Here is an 18,549-nt window from a genome sequence, read left to right on the forward strand (position 1 = left end):
AGCATACAGGGAAGATCGCGGGGATATGATCATAGCAAAGAATCTGTTATCTACTCGAAGGGCCGTGTTACCATTAGCAGATACGATATGATAATAACATATGGGCACTTACATATGTCCAGAATCCATGTTCTAATCTAAGCGCCATTTTACCATCAACAGAGGCCACATGATAACAACATACAGGTACTCACAGATATTAGGAGTCGGAGGTACACACAGTTTTTATGAAGAATGGGACAGCACGTTTGATTGTCTCGTATAACAGTCAAATACTACTACAGCAACATCAAACAGTAATACAAATGACAGGGGTCCAACACGGGAGCATAGGAAAGGCATGTATACAAAGCAACAAATATATGTGCTAGAAGCAAGTACGTACCATGAACTGACCCGATAAAAACTACTTATACAAGTGCTGCAAACGGCCTGATAGCATTAGATGAAAACAGTACTGATGGTGGAATGCATGATAGGAGACGTACCATGTGCATGGTCCCGCGCGTTTGTGTGGGGCGAGTTGGACTTGTGTGCACACGCAGACGACGACGAGGACGGTGCGCCGCAGGCTGGGCACCTGCCTACTGCAATGGACATGCCTTATACTACAGGATCATCGCGCTTATGCTCGGCCTCCTCCGCATGTCGGCCGACGATGCCATCAGAGCATACAACAAGTTCATACAACATCAATTGTAAGCATCGTCCAGCCTCGTGAAGCTTAAATGCGAACTCACTCCTAGCTTAGATTAAACTCTACTGTAGTTTTACGACCACAAGTTCGCGCGGTGGCGTGGGAACTCTATTACCAAATACAGCGTGTCCCGCTTTTTAGTTCGCTGGGGGTTGGTGCAACGGGACACAAGTTCGTTGGGCAAGAAAAAAACGAGTGTTTGATGGCTCTCCTGGACATGTGTCTGCACACTAACCTAAATTTAAGTAATTCAGAAGAAAACAAAGGCGGTTCAGTGATTAGACTCAAGAAAGTGGCTCAGACACAGATGGCAATTTGGCCCCTATATACGCTATGTCCCGCATTTAAGTTCGCTAGGTCCAGCAAAGCGGGACATGTCCCGTTTTTAAGTTCAGTTCGCATATCCGACGGGACACGGGACGAACTTATGGTCGTAAAACTACAGTATCTGCTGGACGGTGGCGTCGAGTACGAAGAAACCATCCGTTCTGGTGAAGAATCTGAAGTGCCGCAGACGAAATGGATGCTGGACCACGCTCGTGGTTGAGCACCCTACACACCAGCGGAAACTTTCCGTCTGAATGTTGAACGGGAACGACTCAGATCGAAAGTGCTTGCCCATTGGAACGAAACGCACAAGTATACGGCATCTGAGCGCCCGATCGACGCCATCCTCTGCCCCGTGTCAGCCACGTTGGCACCACCTCACGATACGATGCGTTGGTGGGGCTATACCTCCCACTGGAATCTCCTCGACCTACCTGCTGTGGTTTCCCCCCCGTTGGTCAGTTTGACAGCAGCGCGTACCCTGGATGTCTATCCCTGGTGGGGAAGGCACGCAATGACGTAGAGAAGCTCGTAATGTATCAGTGCAACCCGCCCACTTACCACAGTGCACCTATCTGTTTGCAACTCGTAGGAAGGCGCCACAATGAGGAGAAACTTTTGGCTATCCTGAAGAGGATTGAGGCAGGCATACCGTCAAAGATCAAAAAGTGGAATTTGGAGTGACTCAGCTCATAGTCGCCCAGTCAATATGGCTTTTTTCGGGCAAGGGGAGCTTGGAGGCCCCCTTCACGCCGTTAGCAGTGGCGTTGGGCGTCTCTGCGGCCCAGAGAGCGTGGTGGCAATTGGCATTGCCTCGCCAGTCGCGGTGTTGCCATGCCTGATGGGCGACAGCTGCTGCAATTGAAATTTTAGGGTAGAGGAACTCACCGTGGCCGCGTCGAATTCTGAGTACTGAGGCATGGTGGTGGTGGGAGGGAAGAAAGGGCAGCAGGGACACAACGCAAAATCCCTTAGTTTAAGAAGCCTATTGACTCTCGCAAATCGGCGTGCGCACGAGCCACCTGCTGCACTGGGTCAAAGGAATTCGAGAAAGCTTCTTTCCGCGCGTCATCGAGAGATTCCATTTGCCACAAGCCCAGATCATCATTAATATCACTCGCCCAAAAAGAAGCTTTCTTAACCTACTTTGAGGAGAGCGATGATCAAAATTCTCGGTGTTTAAGCTCAAGCTTGAGTGCCACAGCAGCCAAGAAGCAGCGTCTAGCAGCATCTTTTCCCTTGCGAGCTGGCTGCGTTTTGACGGCCCGCAACCTTTTGACGAGCTGACTGTTCGTCTCACAAGGCCTCGCGAGCCGTCATTTCCCCTCGCCTAAATCAAGTCCATCTCGCGACGCCCACTTGCTCCGCTATCCCACCGTACTTTTACTGATGATGAATACTGCAGGGCAGGTAGATGAGGGAGATTTCTTGGGTGAGGATGAAGCGCTCGCTGATGAGGTTGGCTTTGATGCATTGTAGAGGTCAGTCTTCTACTGCTCAGAGTGCTTCGGTTAGTTGCTAACTGGTTTATGAGCAGTCTCTTATAATCGAGTGTTCATATTCCCTTCGAACTTACATTCATATTGTTATGCTCCAACATAGCGCAAGTGATTTTACCTTGAATTTCGGTCCACGGTAAGCTCACGATCATATGGTACTCGATGGTAAGATCCCGACGATATGATATTCTACCATTACTCGTATCTTCAATATTTCTGCCCGCTTTTGTTTGGTCTTTTGTTTGTGCTCTTGATCAGATCCCCTTGAGATCAGATTTGCTCTCGATCCGGACATCCTCAACCATTTTGGGCCGTACTCCCGTTGATAAGATCATGGTCCCTGAGCTGGCGCTTTGTTCGTCGCCATCCTTTCCTCCCCTCCTCCTTCCCCTCCCCATTTTCGCACCATGGGTCTTCGCAGTTGCACGATTGGTATGTCGTCCAAGTCCTTTAATGTTTACACACGCTTATTTCAGCCCCGCCAGGACTACAGAGCAGGGTTTTCAGTGCGTACCATATCTATCGCTTTTTGGCCATGAGCTCACGAAAGCATGCTCCTAGGTGGCGATAGCGCTCTTCCCAACTCCACTTGACGTTCGCAAAGAGCACCTTGCCTCCATCCAACTCTACTCCCAACTTGCTCGTGATTTTCTCCCTCGTTGCATCCGATGCAGGGTTTGCAGGTACGCCCTCTCGCTCAAATACCATTCCCCACTGACGAAAATGTCCATCACAGGCACCCATGGGCTCATGTTCAGCCACGGTAAGCTCGTTCCCTGCCGCGCGGCGCGCCCTATCTCACCCCTGGCACCTTAGCCAGCCTGACCGCGACCGAGCCGTTGCTCTTACGCTGTCCGCCTGCAAGAGTAAACTGGCAAGCCGCGTCCAGCAAGCTCACACCCAGGTACGCTCTCTCACTCGAATACCAACTCCCGCTGCTCACACATTGATCACAGCATCGAGATCGCCACCTGTAAACACGTGTTCGACCACGGCCAAGTCAGGCTCTCGACACTCGCAGCGCCCTCTTTCCCCCGGTCTCCTTGCGCCACCCATTGATGGCCAGGCTTGGATAGATCCCTCGCTCTCGGCCCCGTCTGAACATGGCTCTGTAATCATAGTCTGTTACCCGTTGCGTGTAGATAGTTAACTGTTACTTCTTCAAATTGTTGAATGCATGTATATGTTCACTCTGTCAGATTAATGAGTCTAACCCCGGAATTTACTCTGCTTGAGACGCTCTGCTGATGGTACCTACTATCCCAATGAAAGATTGTGCTGCCATCAGAGACTAATAGATCTAAAGGGATAGATCTGACGGTTCAGGAAATCTTATATAGGGTTTTATTCGTTTGATACATCACGGTTGCAAAGTGCAAGCCCTCATGACAGGTCCGACCGACTTGCCGAGACAGGGGAGGACTCAAGGGGTTATGCAAGGAGCAACACGCGCGATCTAGACACCAAGGTCCAAACGTAAGTCTCAGTCGTCGCGCGGGGAAAGCGAACACTAATATAATTCACCTAGACACCAAGGTCCAAATGTAAGTCTACAACGAGGGTGAGTACGGTGTCTAGCACATCGAAGAAAAGTGTCTCACCTCAGTCGTCGCGCGGGGAAAGCGAACACTGAGGTGCTGTAGTATCGTATCGGCCGAAACAATGACACGTAGAGATAGAAACGAAACATTCACATGCGATCAGTCAAAAGGAACGTCGGCAGGCCAGTTAGAAAGATAGGAGATAACGAGCATGTGGGTAGTGTCAAAAAACGTCAGCGAACACTACGAAAAAGGGTATAGCGCGATGATGAGATGTCCAACGTCGGCGCCGCCACTGCGATGCCAGCTCCATCGCGATCCGGCAAATCACTTCGCGCCCTGGGTCCACACTCGGCGATCCGCAGTCTGGCTGTGCGCCGGCTTGGGAATCCCAACAATGACAACTATCATTGGAAAACTCATGGAACAGATGAGATTTGATTTGATAGCACCGTGACGTGGTAGGCCGTGGTTGATCTAGAACCTGTCTGATTTTCTCACATGTAGCAGAAAACAGTTTGTAGTACATGCTATGATTTTCACGTCTTCGCCCATCAATTGTGCCGTAGCGGAGCACGGCATGTCTTGTATTTCATTCTCATATTGTGGACTGACGCTTAACCAATGTTGAATCCTCGCCATTTACGGTCATACAGGATTCTATCAACGGTCATATTATAACACTGATAACCTCGTTTATGCCCCGACATTTTCCCCCCGATTTAGTGATGAAGAACCTATGCGTAAACCCCGTTTCTCCACAAGGTCACAATGCCATGAGTTGACTCTGCTCTTTCTCCAGCTTTTTAACTCTGTTGAGGACACGTATGGTCTCTATCACGGCCTGCCATCGCTCGCTCCAGACAACACAACGCCGCTTCAAATCGCCATCGTAAAACTCCACACACATCGTCCAGGCCTGAAAGTGCGCGGGCATATCCAGCTGGGGAAGATGTCCGCCAAGAATGCGGCAACCGAGGGAATGTGAGCTCTATCCTCCAACTTCGATTCCAACAAGTCCAGGTGAAACGGCCTATTGATGCAGAACTTCCCGCAGGTTCCATCTTCCAGGTCGTCTCCCCCCACGCTGTCTCCGTCCACCGCTACAGACAAGGTGTGAAGGTGTGGGAGCTTCGTGAGCATGGTTCGTAAGCCATATAAGGTAAATTTTGATGTTAGCTTGAATTAACAATAGCCACAACATACAGAATCTAGTAAACTACGCGTAGAACTGTCCGTCTAGGGGTTACTCTACCGCACCAGGACATTAAAATGATACTTCATTCATTCATTTAAGGTAAATTTTGACATGTTCTTCCAGCCTCTTTCCTTGTTGATGGATAGCGAAGCGAGCTTTGGCCATACTTCTGCCAACTGAATGAACGCCTCATCAGTGACAATGACACTCCTGCGGGTGTTGATGTTGATGTCGGTTAGGTGATGGAAAGGCAACATGTGTAGGAAGGTGCTGTCGTCGATGTAGTAGTGCCCAACATATGGTTCTTCCGTGACGTCGAGATGGGTCAAAGCGCGGCAGTCCAGACTCTTAGACAACGCTCCAAACAAGTCTATCAGCAACTCTGCGGAGTCCGTATCCGTATGTACAATGACCTCTTACGGTGATGAGCGATGCGGATGCAGAACTCTAATGAATTCGCCGACGTCCGAAGTGGTTTTCTGATGTCGACTCTAGAGCGTGAGGGACTTGATACCTGGGAATGGATGTGTATCAGGGTTACACGCGATGACGGGAAGACGATAAGTAGATAGCTGTAGGTGTAGATGTCGGAGAGTGTTAAGCGACATAAGATGCTGCAGCGCAGCGCTGCTTAGGTTATCGCATGTCAATATTTCAAGGCTATCCCAAGCGCAAATAGCTCGAGACACAGCTGCGGTTTGATGGTCTTTGTGGCTCGTCTCCCACCCGCCGTCGTATATTTGCCAACAGAACGTTTTCATGTGAGGGCAGAGCACGCCTAGTCTAGCCACCAAATCGAGAGCCTTGCCGTCGCTCGGTACCAGCGAGAGCTTCAAGTGAAGTAGGTGAGGGCTAAGGAGGTGTTCGAGGACATGAACTCCGACTCGGGATAGTACAAAGTTCGCAGCCTGGGCAGTATGTACTGTAGGGGCGAATGTACAAGGGCATCATATATGCGGGAGTCGATGTGGATATCGGAGTCGTAGGACATGCTTAGCTCGACAATGCGACGGGCATAGTGTGACCAAATGTCCCAATCGTTGGGGCTGAACGATCGGCGAAGCTCAAAGTAACACTGGACAGAGACGAAAGCGCAGCATTGGTGAGTATTCGATTCCCTTAAACGACACAATGTATATGCCAACGTACTGTGGGTCCCATAGCTTTCTCGAGCCTACCAGAGAGCCCCAGAACGTATTGAGGAGGTACGCGCTTCTCCAAGACAAGGTCGTCAGGAAGGCAATGTAGCAGGGGCACTAGGCTATCCAGTTTAGACCACAGACTTTCTGTCGCCTGAGTAGAGAAGGAGCGGCAGGTCCGAGCCATGGCAGCGAGGTCCCTGTATCGGGACTCCTTGCGATTGACCTTGCGATAGGCATCGGCGATAGGTTCTGGCTGACCGACATATCGACAGATATGCTGGACAACTTCGTCGATTCGTAAGACATTGTGCATCTTGGGATATCAGCGGGGATCAAGATGCCCAAGGGAATACTTGGTCAAGTAGAGCGCGTTGTTCAACATGGCCGTCAAATGTCGCTTTCACTGTTGACGGGATATATATTGCAACTCCGCTCCCGGAGTTTCGCCTCGAGACCGTCAATGCTGAGGCCTGAGGCGCGTACTCCGGAGTAGTATACGCCTTGCTAGCAATACTAGACACTAGATACAGTTGCACTATAGCATTTCTTTATTTTCACTGCTATTCCGTCTACTCACACCGAAATTAACCGCTTTTCTAGCCGCTTGACTCGGTTAATGATATCCATAGTATCAACCACACTTGTCCACCTCTCTCGATATAGCTCTACCGGGTCGACTTCTCCCCATTGCTCGGCGTCGGTGTCCACCTCAAACATTTGTGTCCAGGCATGGACCGTCACACGAGCATCCGAGTTGGGGAAGATGTCTGCGAGAACGGCTGCAACGGCTGGAATATACGAGGTGCTTATCCTTGAGTTGAGCAGATCCAAGCGGAACGGTCGCTCGATGCTGAATGACCCGTAGCTCCCGCGTGAAAGGGCGTTGCTCACGCTGTTACCGTTGACCGCTAGAGCCAACGTCTGAAGCATCGGGAACTTCTTCAACATCGCTCGAACACCTTGAAGAGTCAGCGTTGAGCTGGTCTCTGAACTTTTACCCCAGCCGTATTTCTTGTTGATGGACAGCGAAATGAGCTTCGGCCACGCGTCCCCGAGTTGGATGAGCTCGTTGTCATCCATGATGACTGTTCGGCCGCTGCTGATGTTGATAACGGATAGATTATGAAACGAAAAGAGAGGTTGCAGCGTGCTGAGATCGAGAGAGTGATACGCCCATTCGTCGTCTTCGTTAATGTTGACTTGGACCAGAATGTCCCCGTGAAAGCTGGAGGGCATAACATCAATGAGGTCCTTAAGGGAGTTTGCATAAGCATCCTTTGTGCTGGCCGTGAACTCTCTCGGAGATGCGCGACACGGGTGAAGGGCGCTGACGAGCGCAGCAACAGACGAGAGCGTGCATGTAGGTGGGCTTGAGAAGGAGAGAGAGACGACTTTAGGAAACGGATTGGTGATACGGCGATGCGCGATGGCATAAGAACGAGTGGTGCGAATTGACATATTCAGGTGCCGAAGGGATTCGAGAGACATGAGATGTTTCAATGTGGTGTCATCCACGTCGAAGCACTCGAGCGTCTCAACATTGCGCCATCGGAATATAGCACGAGACAGAGCATCCCTCTGTTCTTCCGAAGGAAAATCGCAGTGCCAAGAAAATGTTTTAACGTTAGGGCAAAGTTCGCCCATGGCCTCCACTGTCTCTAGAGACCCGTCGTCGTCGGGCCCTTCACTAAGGCTGAGATCGAGGACGGTAGGGCCAAGCAACCGCTTCAGGAAGAAGATATTTTTGTATTCTGGCCAGTGCAGAATCTGCAGCTTGGGGAAGAGGCTTTTGGAGGGCGCACAACAAAGTGCACTGTATATGTCTGGATGAATCTGAACATCCGTCTCCCTAATAAAATGCAGCTCGACAACGCGCGCGGCGATCTTGAAGAACGTATTCCAGTCGTCATCACCGAATGGCCGTTGAAGCTCAAAAAATCGCTGGCGAAGTAGATACGGTGACATTGTGCCCAAGGTTCCTGGCGATCAAGACTGAACTTACCGTAGGTTTACTGAATTGTGTTCTCCTTGTTCCGACCAAATCTTCAGATCTAAGTGGAGGACGAGCGAGATATTGGGGGGCTTCCCGTCTTTTCGAAATGAGATCGTCAGGAAGACGAATCAGCAAAGGCGTCAGGCCATCTAGTCTTGCCCAAAGAACATCGGTTGCCCGCGCAGAGAAGACGCAGCAAGTGCGAGCCATGGCTGCGAGATCTCTAGCACGGCAGTTTTTCCAGCCAACCCCTTCAACGAAGACTCGCCCTGATTGTTGATCGATGTACCACAATATGTTTTCGATGATTTCATCGATGTTCAAGGCGTGATGCATTCCGAAATTCGAGATACTTCAAAAAGAGTTGGGTTGAGGAAAGCGCTGCTTGAGAAATAAGAATGAGAACGTCTTTGTTCACGACAGGTCTCAGACGCTGAGTGCGGGGGTGAATCTCAGAAAGCTCTCGATGAACCAAACGCGTATTGGCGGCGTGCTATTATAACTCCGCCTCTCACGCTCAAACCGGAGGTGGCTGCGATTGGTTCTCGACTCTGAAGCTCTCGATAAAATTGCTCGCGCTTTGTTTCAGCTCCATTCTCTGCTTCCTCACCCAGCCCTAGCGACTTCGCTTTAGAAGGTCCGCCGGGAAACTATGTTACCTTTCTCGAGGAAGTAGTCGAGTCTATACCAGCCTAAGCTTTGGCAACAAACTCTCTTTCTCGGGCTCGCCCGACAATGAATTTGGTGCCCCAAGTGCTTCTTACGAGTGGTCATCGTGTTCAGGGACACGGACGTTGCTAGAGCATCTCAGCGACTGGCGTCTGCTCATCATCATGTCATATCTTCTCTCGTCCCACGACGGCTTACCACACTGCGGCGCCACCTCGTCTGCGACCCTGGTGGCTCACGCGCCAGGCCTGCCCATGCTAATTTAGTTTCGCAGGTGCCCGAGAAAATCAGAAGAAAATTCGAATAGAACAAGAATATGTCACAGCGTGTACGTTCTCTTTTCTGGACACCAATTCAGGACATTGCCTTCCGGTACTTGGTGCCAAGCTGACCTCCGTTCGGTTCCACAGGTTTTCTCAGATCATCACCATGATTGTATTTTTCCAACCCGATGATCACGACTTTAGTGAAGCGGCGAGTTGCTGTGCCATGTTCCGAACTCCTATTTTGATTGCACATGGACACAACGACATTTATAGGCCAGGTCCCCTGTGGTGGGTTCAGGCCCGCGAATTGCCACCTATACAGTATCTTTGGCCAGTCCCAAGGATTACTTCTTCGAAGCCTGAACAGTTGATGATCACTGCGGAGCAGGTAGTCGAGCTGATACCACCCTTGAATGCGAAAATATCACAGTTCCACTCAATCAGCCTGCTGGTAACTTTCCTATCTTCGTCCCATGACTCAAGCCATGGCTTCACAGACGACATCAGAGGCCCTCCCAGGGTTGCTCTGCATTCTAGGGCACCTCCAAGGATTTATATATGCGCACATCGTCCCCGTCGCCCTTTATGTCTAACCAGACACCATGCAGCCCTTCACCAATACAGTGTTTTGTACGGATGTTGTTACCCGCCACGTCGGGTGGCGAACCGGCGTTGGCCGAACGGCGCCCATCACTATCGTGACCGATTCACGCGCGGAGCTGTAAATAAACTTGGGGACAGGGGTCGACGCGAACGATTTCGAGGGCGTTCAGAACACTCAGAGCGTGATCGTTTTCTCTTGGCGCTGGTTAACTGGGGAGCAAGACATAACTAATTTTTTCTCCTTTTATACACGCTCCAGCGTGCGTTTGAAGCTGTCAAGTGTATCTTGTTGCCATAGCGTTCAGTGAGCAGCGTCACTGCATTGATGTTGATGAGCCTCAATCGCGACGGCGTATCAACTGGTCAAGAGGACCCTGCGCGGACATATGACGGCATTAATATCCATGTACCTCGCCCCTGACTTAAGTGCTACATTGTCGAAGAGGGGCAGATGCAGTGATGAGCAGCGAGTACACGACGTTCCTCCTTGCTTCAGATGAGATGAAGCTGAGGAAATAGTTGGTTGGTGGAGCACGCCACCTCAAAGCTTAAAACAATAGGCTTGAGGGGATTGGCCTAGTGACTGACAAGATTGACAGCGAGCCGAGCCACGAAGGACGCCTCGGAGTGACAGCGCCTTGGACAGCGCTAAATTAGACGGACCGAATCATTCTTGCGTTATCTTCGCGCATTCTCCTGCGGTGCAAACATTGGTAGCCAAGATGTGCTGTATCTGAGGACGAGAGACAAGAGCAAAACGTTGTTGTGAAACATGACTCTTTGTGAATGGGGGTTGACAGGTGTGTCTGCGACTCTCCGCACAGTCGGAAGGTACAGCCGACATTCAATCGCACGGTATTCCCAACGTAATTTGGCCGAAATTACGACCCGTCAGGAGTGCGAAGTGGCAACGATCCCAACTGTCGTGTTGAAAATTTCGGACAAAAACAAAGACCATCATCTTCTTCCTCCCCATTCCCTCCTGTCCCAACAAGACGACGGTCTAGGACGCACGCATCCCCTCCTTCCCTTCTACATCTTTCTTCTTGTTCGTGCCCGCTCCAACCGCTGTCCAGCCTTTTTTCCCAGCCTTTCTCCCGCGCCTGGACGTGCATCAGTAGGCGTTTCCCTTGCACTCTCACACTATCGTCACTGATTTACGCCCACATTACTGGTCCCCCTCATAGTCCCTCTCCTTCCTTCCGTTCTTCTTGGCCTTGGCCCTGCCTTTACCTTTTGCTGTTATTACCGTCCCCTTCCCGCTTTAATCCACTACCATGGGCGCTTGCATGTCATCAGGGGGAGTTCAGGTCGACATTTCTGAGGAGGACAAGCGGCGGAACAGAGAAGTCGAGAAGGATCTCCGAGAAGTTAGTGCTCCCTATCCTATCTCATCCCCCCTCCTTCGTCTGTGATTATGTTACTGACACCAACGCCCTCGCGAACAGGCGCGAACCAAGATGGCCGCGCAGGTGAAGGTACGCCCACTCCCCTACGACACACTACGCCCTCTCCTCACTGTCGTTCCCTCAGGTCCTGCTCCTTGGCTCCGGTGACTCCGGAAAGTCGACCATCCTCAAGGTACATGCCTCCCTTCCCACTCCATGTCGTTCTATGGGCTTACCGGTGGTTGTGTTTCACTACAGCAAATGCGCCTCATCCACAAGGTGCCTTTCACTCCCCAAGAGATCGAACAGTACCGCCAACTCGTCTTCAACAACCTAACCAATGGTTTTGTCTACCTCCTCGACGCCATGGAAGACATGGAGCTCGAGGTTGAGGACGACAATCAGAAGCACCTCGAGTTGATTCGGAGCGCTCCTGACCTTCGGGATAACCAAGTATTCCCACCGGATTTCTTCGAGCCCCTCAAGTCGCCATGGGCAGACAAGAATGTGCAGACGGCGTACGAGCGCGGAAACGAAGCAGCTCTACCAGAAAAGTGAGTGTCGTATGCCCGAGTGACATGACTCGAGAGCGCCTTTCTGACGCTGAAACCCTGTGCATAGCCTCTCATACTTCTTCCCCGACCTCGACCGCCTTTTTGAACCTTCATATCAACCCACCGAGCAAGACATCGTTCAATGCAGAGCGCGGACCATCGGTATCACGGAGACCACCTTCCAACTGAAGGACCACGAGATGTTGATGGTGGACGTTGGTGGACAGAAGAGCGAGCGGCGGAAGTGGATACATTGCTTCCAGGACGTGACGAGCATTCTGTTCCTGGTCAGCTTAAGCGGGTACGATCAGTGTTTGGTGGAGGACAAGGATGCGGTATGTTATCCTTGCTCGTCGTTTTCATGTTGCTCATGAGTTTCTCCCTTGCAGAACCAAATGCAGGACGCAATGACCATTTGGGACTCAATATGTCATTCTCAATGGTTTAAGCAGACTTCAATAGTACGTCCCCTTCCCTCCCCACGTCGTTCTTCGCCAATTCATGAATTTCCCAGATATTATTCCTGAACAAAAACGACCTCTTCGAGAAGAAGATCGCGCATTCAGACATCAAAAACTTCTTCCCGGTACAACGATTCAATATTCTGCGCGCATATATCCCGTGCTCACCATACCTCACAGGACTTTGAAGGTGAATCGGGTGACCCCAAGGCTGGCCGCGACTACTTCCGGAAACGATTTACCAAGCTCGCCCAGAAGGCTGGCCGGGGGAAAGAGCGGGAGATATATATTCAGTACGTTTCACGTTCACGTGTGAGCTTCTGAAACGATCCCATCGCAGCACGACGACCGCGACGGATACGGAGATGCTTCGGGTAGTGATGGCTGCTGTTGAAGGTGCGTGTTAAGCATTTATGTTACTAACTCCCGCTGACTTCCTTTCGCAGAGTGAGTCCCTTGTTCCCTTTCACATCCCTCTGTCCCCTCCTCTCTGTCTCTGGTCTTCCGGTTCACACGCTCATCTAATCTCGACACCCTCGCTCGATTGGTGCTCGTAGTATTGTTCTGCGATCGAACCTCGAATCGGCGGCGCTCATTTAATCATTTCATTTTTCATTGTTGTTGTTCCGTATTCCCCTTGTGGGTGGACATTTTCTTGCCCTCGCTGTATTTTGGGTCCCCGACCTGGATGGTTCCGTTCCTTTCCGTTTTCGCTCTTTGCTCGCACGCTATGACATCAAACACTCACATTCCGTTTTCTTTTCTTCTATAATCTCAATCCAAATCCGGAACTCATGATGTTTGAATGCGGAACGCCTCGGCGAAATGTACGTGAACATGAACGACATCACACAAATGCAATGCGCGGGCTCGGACGATTTCGATTAACAGTGCTGTCATAAGCCGAAACGTGAGTGGACCCTTGATCAGCGAGATGCATCCCGCGTGGATGCAGTCACACCCACGGGCGAAAGTTTAACTGATGCGGCGGCTTCCGTTTTTAGATCCGCGATATTATGCTCTGAAGATTCGGAAACGAACTACGGCCACGCCGCGTCGTCGGGAAGGAACACACCTTCGCCTGGGAGGCTGTTATGAATTTCCGGTCCTAGGCACTCATCACTTCCTTCCCGATCCCGCAAAAGTCGTCCAGCCGCTCCGAGCCCGCATGACGATGCGATCGGTGGCCTGTCAACTGTCAACTGTCACGCTTATGGTGCTCCGGCATCGACGCGGCCGGCATGCCTGCGTTTCTTTGCAAAGTTATTGATCGTCCACGAATCTTCACGACTTCTCGTTCGGTTATCCTTCATGTTCTCTGCTCTCCCTCTTGCTTTAAAGTATTGTGTCGTCGGACTGGTGCCATGACGACTTGTCGCACGACGATACGTTTTATTTCCGCGTACTATACCAGCTCCTTAATTTTCTTCGACGGTTCATTCCAAGGATTGTCATCCAGCAAGCCTTTGCCTTTTATTATTTCTTGTGGTCGTCCATGCTAGACCGGCGTACCTACCGCTTTCCCCCGACCCAGACAACCCTCGTTCCGATTCACAGCGTGCTTTCGGCTGGTTTACGTGCATGTTTTTGCTTCGTGTGGCCGCGCCTCTGCTGTTCGTCTTCAACCCCGTCATCATATTGCATCATTCCTCCTCTCTGTTTCTGGACGCATACATATTTCGAATAGCCTGCAAATGCATACATTAAATACCTTGCCCTGCCGCTATGATCTTGACATATCAGTCTTCGTCTCGGCGCTTTGGCGCGGCGGCTGCCATGCAGGTACGCATAGGTACGCATGCGCTCACGATCATCAGTTGGAATAAAACATTTCAAGGACACATGTCACTCGCATCACAGAAGATTACCAGGCGCCCATGTTGCCCGATGAGGGATAGCATGCGACGTTGGAGTTTTGCCAGCGAATGGTCGTTGGCTCTTTTTCTAAGAGGCGCCAGGCAGCCGTGCATGCCGAGGCTTTTGATGCAGCCTGCGAAGCTGGAGTTTGCGGACCCGGGATGAGCGGCTTGATGTCGGAGGCTGTCGGAGGAGCACAGAGTAGCAAGGTACGGTTCTCACATGGCCCTTTCCCGCAGGCTCCTGCAGGTTCAACTGTCAACCTTGAAGCTAAATTCGGTTCTGGGCGTCAGAAGGTTCTCCGTCATTTTCTGATTGTTCGGCGGGTGTTGGAGATCTGAGATGGTGTTCTGGCGTGTTGCAAACATACACTACTACTGGCTTTTGTGATCTATGATAGTGTTGCCATGTGTTTTCATGGACGCGCATATCCATTCCAGAGCAGTGCTATTCCATTAATACCTCAGATGTCCATTCAAATGAATCGTTCAATAGCCGCAACGGCGTAGCCTTGGTGGCGCAAAGGCGTAACTGTTTCACAGCCGAAACCCAAAAGGCAGCTCCGAAGCCCTTTGACCAGTTATCAACGAAGAGAAAACGTTTTGAAGTCTATGGATCGAAGGCGTGCATATCGCACTCTAAGCCAGTGGAGGCAAAGGGTGGCCAAGAGAGGCCAAGCCCCAAACGCATGTCTACGCTCCGCCGAGTCTGATATATCGAAATTCGAGGCCGAAATGCGGGGTAAAATTACGGAATACTTACACGTTTTTAATTGTCCCTTTTATGAGCATCGGGCCCCGAACATAGCCGAACATCATGAAGATAAGCATTGTAAGCGAAGAGATGCGAATTTGCCTGAACTTGCCTTGCCCAGATGCCGTCGGCTCGTTGACGTCGCGTCATGATAGGTCGTGATAGTGCGGGGAACGGGCGGGTGCATTTGAACCTCGTCGGCGGATCGAATGATTCTCATCCGTGCGGACCACCAGCACAGACCAGCACCGACTCTTCGATGAGCATGAGGATAAGGATAAGATGGGGTCAGGTTCTGCTACCTCAAAATGCTTCCCGAACGCCGGTCACATAGCTTTGGTGATGACGATGTTGAAAGCACTCGAAAACAGATCCGTACCATGGCATGCATATGGATGACCGATAAGTTGGTGAGAAGCCGCCGGCTAACCAGTGAACAATGATGCTGATGGGCTCCTTTGAGTTCATCAAAGTTCATCAAGAACACCTGTAGCGGATGCTAACGGAGGCCGTGTTGCTGTGGCACGCACCTCTGGGCTGCATTTGCATCATCTATCGAAGTTTAGCTATAAGTAGATTTAACGATGGTTTACCCGTAAACCACGATAAAGGCAACTGATTGACCTACATGATAGTAGTGTGCCTGCCCGCAAATAACGCGTCCTCAGTCTTTTTCCTTCATCTCGAGACTGTAACAAGTCAACACATGATGAACTTACTCAAGCCGCAGTGAGCACCAAATAGCCAGGAAAACCGAGGGAGCGCTCGTCATCGAGGTTGCTATTAGGGGGTCATCTAGGATCCATACTATTCAACGACAACATACCATCTTAATGGATTTCCGGAGTTCATAGAAGTCGACGTACGCCAGACTATGTCACAGACATGCCCAGGGGTTGCGCAGCACTTAATGCCGAGTCCTTGGTATAAATTTAGCGGAATGCGCAGCTTTCATAGGCGCTGTTTCAAAACTAAGAACTGGGGATCAGATTTGGTCTGTTGAGTTACATGTTTATGAGGGGACACGCTCCCCCTGGGATCGATTTGGAAAAGGATGGCACATCACCTCTTTGAGACCTGACGTCGATAATTCTCGATGAGACGGAGGCAAACAACTGGCGCCTCGCAAGGGCCTCCAGTATCCAACCGAGTAGCCAGAGGTAAACCACTGTGGTCTGCTATTAGCGTATGAGGATTCTGCACCCCTAGTTGAGATTGTGCATAGGATATCTCGCAGCTCCTCAGAAAGTGAGAGTGTGCAAGATAATCTTGACTTGAAGTCGAAGTCTGAGTTTAAGTTGCGGTGGAGCGGAATTTATAGGGGCTGTTGGCGCGTGTCCGTCATTCGCGTGTGCACAACTCAGTCAGCGCCTCGAACTCCTCCCCCCAACAGAGACATTTCCGCGTTGCAAAACATGTCCTCAATTGGTCCTCAAATCCCTTCGCATTGTCTTCCCACCGTATCAAAGGAAGAGTCTAACGATGCAGAAAGCGACGACGGCAGCTATGGTCCTGCTCCTCCCACATCCATAGGACCACAAATACCTCAGCATTTACCGGCGTCGACTTCAAGTGGCAAAGCGGCCGATGAGCAGGAGCAGGAGGAGAGTGACGATGATGGCTACGCCCCAGCTCTGCCACCAGACCTTGTAGCTACTCGTAAAGCCGGGCCTTCGTCCCCTCCTCTAAAGTCCTCTGCTCCATCCGTTCCTACTGCAGCCACATCATCAGATACCTCTCGAAGACCAGTTGGCCCATCGTTTCCGTCCTCTTACGACGACGACTCTGATGATGACATCGGTCCCAAACCGCTGCCGGCGTACGTTGGCCCTGCACGAGAGAAGTCGGGCGTGGAGGAGTTCCTGGAGCGTGAAGAGCGCATACGGAAGAAGAGGGAAGAGGAAAAGAATCCGAAAGAGAAAAAGCTGCAGAGGGACGAGTGGATGTTGGTTCCGCCAAAAGCAGGAGACCTACTTAGTTGTGCGTTGTCTCTACCCTTCGTTCGCTATGTCCACTAACGTCACCCGTGCTTTCGACCTTCAGCTCTGGACCCGACGAGAATGAAAGCGCGCCAGTTCGCCAAGTCGTCTGGCCCCTCAGCCCGGGACACTGGGTCATCGCTTTGGACAGAAACTCCGGCAGAACGACAGCAGCGCATCGCCGACGAGGTAGCGGGACGCAAGCGACCGGCTGCAAATGCTGAGCCTGAAAGCCACGACGACGACGAATCACGGAAACGTCGGAGAAGGGACGCGGAAATCAGAAGAGGAGTCGAAGAACACACCGTACGTCCATCAGATATCCCTTGAAGTCATCTATTGACGTCCATTCTCAGCGCAAAGCCCGAGGCAGCGCACTCGTCGACGCTCATGCGTCTTCTCAGTCCTCGAAACCCGACGACGGGGAGCCTCCTGTCATCTGGGACCACGCCCGAGACATGTCGCTCGGCGGGCGACTTATGGATGACTCGACACGGAAGAAGATGTTGCAGGACGCAAAATCCCTGGGCGACAGATTCAGCGGAGGGAAGAGTGGAGGCTACTTGTAAAACAGGGATGGTATCTAACATCGTTTATCGCTGCATACGTCTGAGCTTCTCAATGTTCCATGCCGCCTCTCCTTTCATGCTCGTCTTTTGAGGTCTCGCAACGACTTTTTCTCATTAGAGGTTTCTCCTGCCAGCTGAAGCTAACCCCTTGGCTAACCCACCTCCTCAACTTAATTGATGCTCTAAACTAACCTCACTTTAGGTTTAGGCTCAACGGCGGCGGAAGTTTCTCCGCCATTTGGATGAAAGGCTTCAGCATCTCGAAGCCGACATGTCATTAGCCGCTAAATTATACGCCGTCCATTCAGGTTCTCATGTGATAATATCAGCGGAGACCTTGTTCTGGTCGCCGGTGATTAAAGGACCTGGCAAAGCCTGTCCGCCATCTCTTCAAGACACTGCCACTTTCCCTCCCCGCATTCGAAGTGCAACTTGTTGCCACTTCCCATCATGCGCTCATCACAATGTAGAAGATACCCGCGGCATACAGTACTGTTGGATCGGAACAATCGCATCGCCATGAACAGACCCCCTTCTCATCAGGCTGGCTAACGTCTTGGGGCAACCTAAAGCATACCCGAAGCTCCAGCCCACGACGCACCCGAGCCCAAAATTCGATGCCATGCAACATGAGTGACGCCAAGGCCGTTCACCGCGAATCTTTCCCCGTTGTTGCAGACTGGAGGTGGCAACCCTCAACTTCCCTATCATGTTCGTGCGATTCACGAGGCTCTGGTTCGTCGGTTTGCTTAGCCCATCCAACGGTTCCCGCGCATGCCCGCGCTACATCTGCTGCTGGAGCTACATCTTTGGGTACATCAGTATGTCCCAGGGTTCATTTTCGCTTTGCCTACTTCAGCGGAGCCCTATAGGCGCATTTACGCGACATGATAAACGACTGCTCGGCCTCAATCCCCGGTGTAGAAACGCAATCACCCGTCTCAGACTAGGTGCATTTGAGGGAAACGACTTGGGTTGTCTCTGTAGCGCCACTCCCAAGTTATGTGCGGAATGCGAGGTTACCAACGGCCTTGTTTTCATATTCATCAGTGG

The 18,549-nt window shown here is 51.2% G+C and overlaps 6 protein-coding genes across 6 annotated transcripts; 4 read left to right on the forward strand and 2 right to left on the reverse strand.

Moving 5' to 3' along the window:
- Positions 1-1,274: 1,274 nt before the first annotated feature.
- Positions 1,275-1,663, forward strand: CONPUDRAFT_16479 (amidase signature enzyme; the record flags this gene model as incomplete). The annotated part of the gene is made up of 2 exons (XM_007764161.1): positions 1,275-1,511; positions 1,532-1,663. Coding segments are annotated over 2 exons (369 nt in total), but the record flags the coding sequence as incomplete, so codon positions are not given.
- A 1,193-nt stretch (positions 1,664-2,856) lies between these two features.
- CONPUDRAFT_148196 (uncharacterized protein) lies at positions 2,857-3,582 on the forward strand (the record flags this gene model as incomplete). Its single annotated transcript, XM_007764828.1, has 6 exons — positions 2,857-2,955; positions 3,009-3,029; positions 3,095-3,206; positions 3,260-3,286; positions 3,340-3,427; positions 3,480-3,582. 6 exons carry the CDS (start codon positions 2,857-2,859, stop codon positions 3,580-3,582), a joined length of 450 nt encoding a protein of 149 aa, XP_007763018.1.
- Positions 3,583-5,839: 2,257 nt separating this feature from the next.
- CONPUDRAFT_140804 (uncharacterized protein) lies at positions 5,840-6,717 on the reverse strand (the record flags this gene model as incomplete). Its single annotated transcript, XM_007764829.1, has 2 exons — positions 5,840-6,337; positions 6,412-6,717. 2 exons carry the CDS (start codon positions 6,715-6,717, stop codon positions 6,095-6,097), a joined length of 549 nt encoding a protein of 182 aa, XP_007763019.1. The 3' UTR covers positions 5,840-6,094.
- Positions 6,718-6,977: 260 nt separating this feature from the next.
- Positions 6,978-9,836, reverse strand: CONPUDRAFT_68692 (uncharacterized protein; the record flags this gene model as incomplete). The annotated part of the gene is made up of 6 exons (XM_007764456.1): positions 6,978-8,345; positions 8,407-8,666; positions 8,870-9,047; positions 9,265-9,323; positions 9,459-9,548; positions 9,653-9,836. The coding sequence occupies 6 exons, from the start codon at positions 9,834-9,836 to the stop codon at positions 6,978-6,980; spliced, it is 2,139 nt and encodes a 712-aa protein (XP_007762646.1).
- Positions 9,837-11,212: 1,376 nt separating this feature from the next.
- On the forward strand, positions 11,213-12,745 carry CONPUDRAFT_45203 (guanine nucleotide-binding protein alpha-2 subunit; the record flags this gene model as incomplete). The annotated part of the gene is made up of 9 exons (XM_007764314.1): positions 11,213-11,305; positions 11,384-11,413; positions 11,469-11,516; positions 11,582-11,877; positions 11,945-12,212; positions 12,267-12,338; positions 12,392-12,463; positions 12,519-12,631; positions 12,679-12,745. The coding sequence occupies 9 exons, from the start codon at positions 11,213-11,215 to the stop codon at positions 12,743-12,745; spliced, it is 1,059 nt and encodes a 352-aa protein (XP_007762504.1).
- A 3,582-nt stretch (positions 12,746-16,327) lies between these two features.
- Positions 16,328-17,555, forward strand: CONPUDRAFT_160938 (uncharacterized protein). Its single transcript, XM_007764830.1, has 3 exons — positions 16,328-16,928; positions 16,992-17,233; positions 17,284-17,555. Exons 1-3 carry the CDS (start codon positions 16,364-16,366, stop codon positions 17,494-17,496), a joined length of 1,020 nt encoding a protein of 339 aa, XP_007763020.1. The 5' UTR covers positions 16,328-16,363; the 3' UTR covers positions 17,497-17,555.
- Positions 17,556-18,549: the final 994 nt, after the last annotated feature.

This window comes from Coniophora puteana (assembly GCF_000271625.1).
Source record: "Coniophora puteana RWD-64-598 SS2 unplaced genomic scaffold CONPUscaffold_1, whole genome shotgun sequence".
NCBI classification, from domain to species: domain Eukaryota; kingdom Fungi; phylum Basidiomycota; class Agaricomycetes; order Boletales; family Coniophoraceae; genus Coniophora; species Coniophora puteana.

Bases quoted from the DNA above. Each gene is read 5' to 3' on its own strand.
- CONPUDRAFT_160938 (XM_007764830.1), top strand. From the start codon at position 16,364: ATGTCCTCAATTGGTCCTCAAATCCCTTCGCATTGTCTTCCCACCGTA. The intron at 16,929-16,991 runs GTGCGTTGTCTC...TTCGACCTTCAG, and splicing joins AGCAGGAGACCTACTTAGTT to CTCTGGACCCGACGAGAATG. The intron at 17,234-17,283 runs GTACGTCCATCA...GTCCATTCTCAG, and splicing joins GAGGAGTCGAAGAACACACC to CGCAAAGCCCGAGGCAGCGC.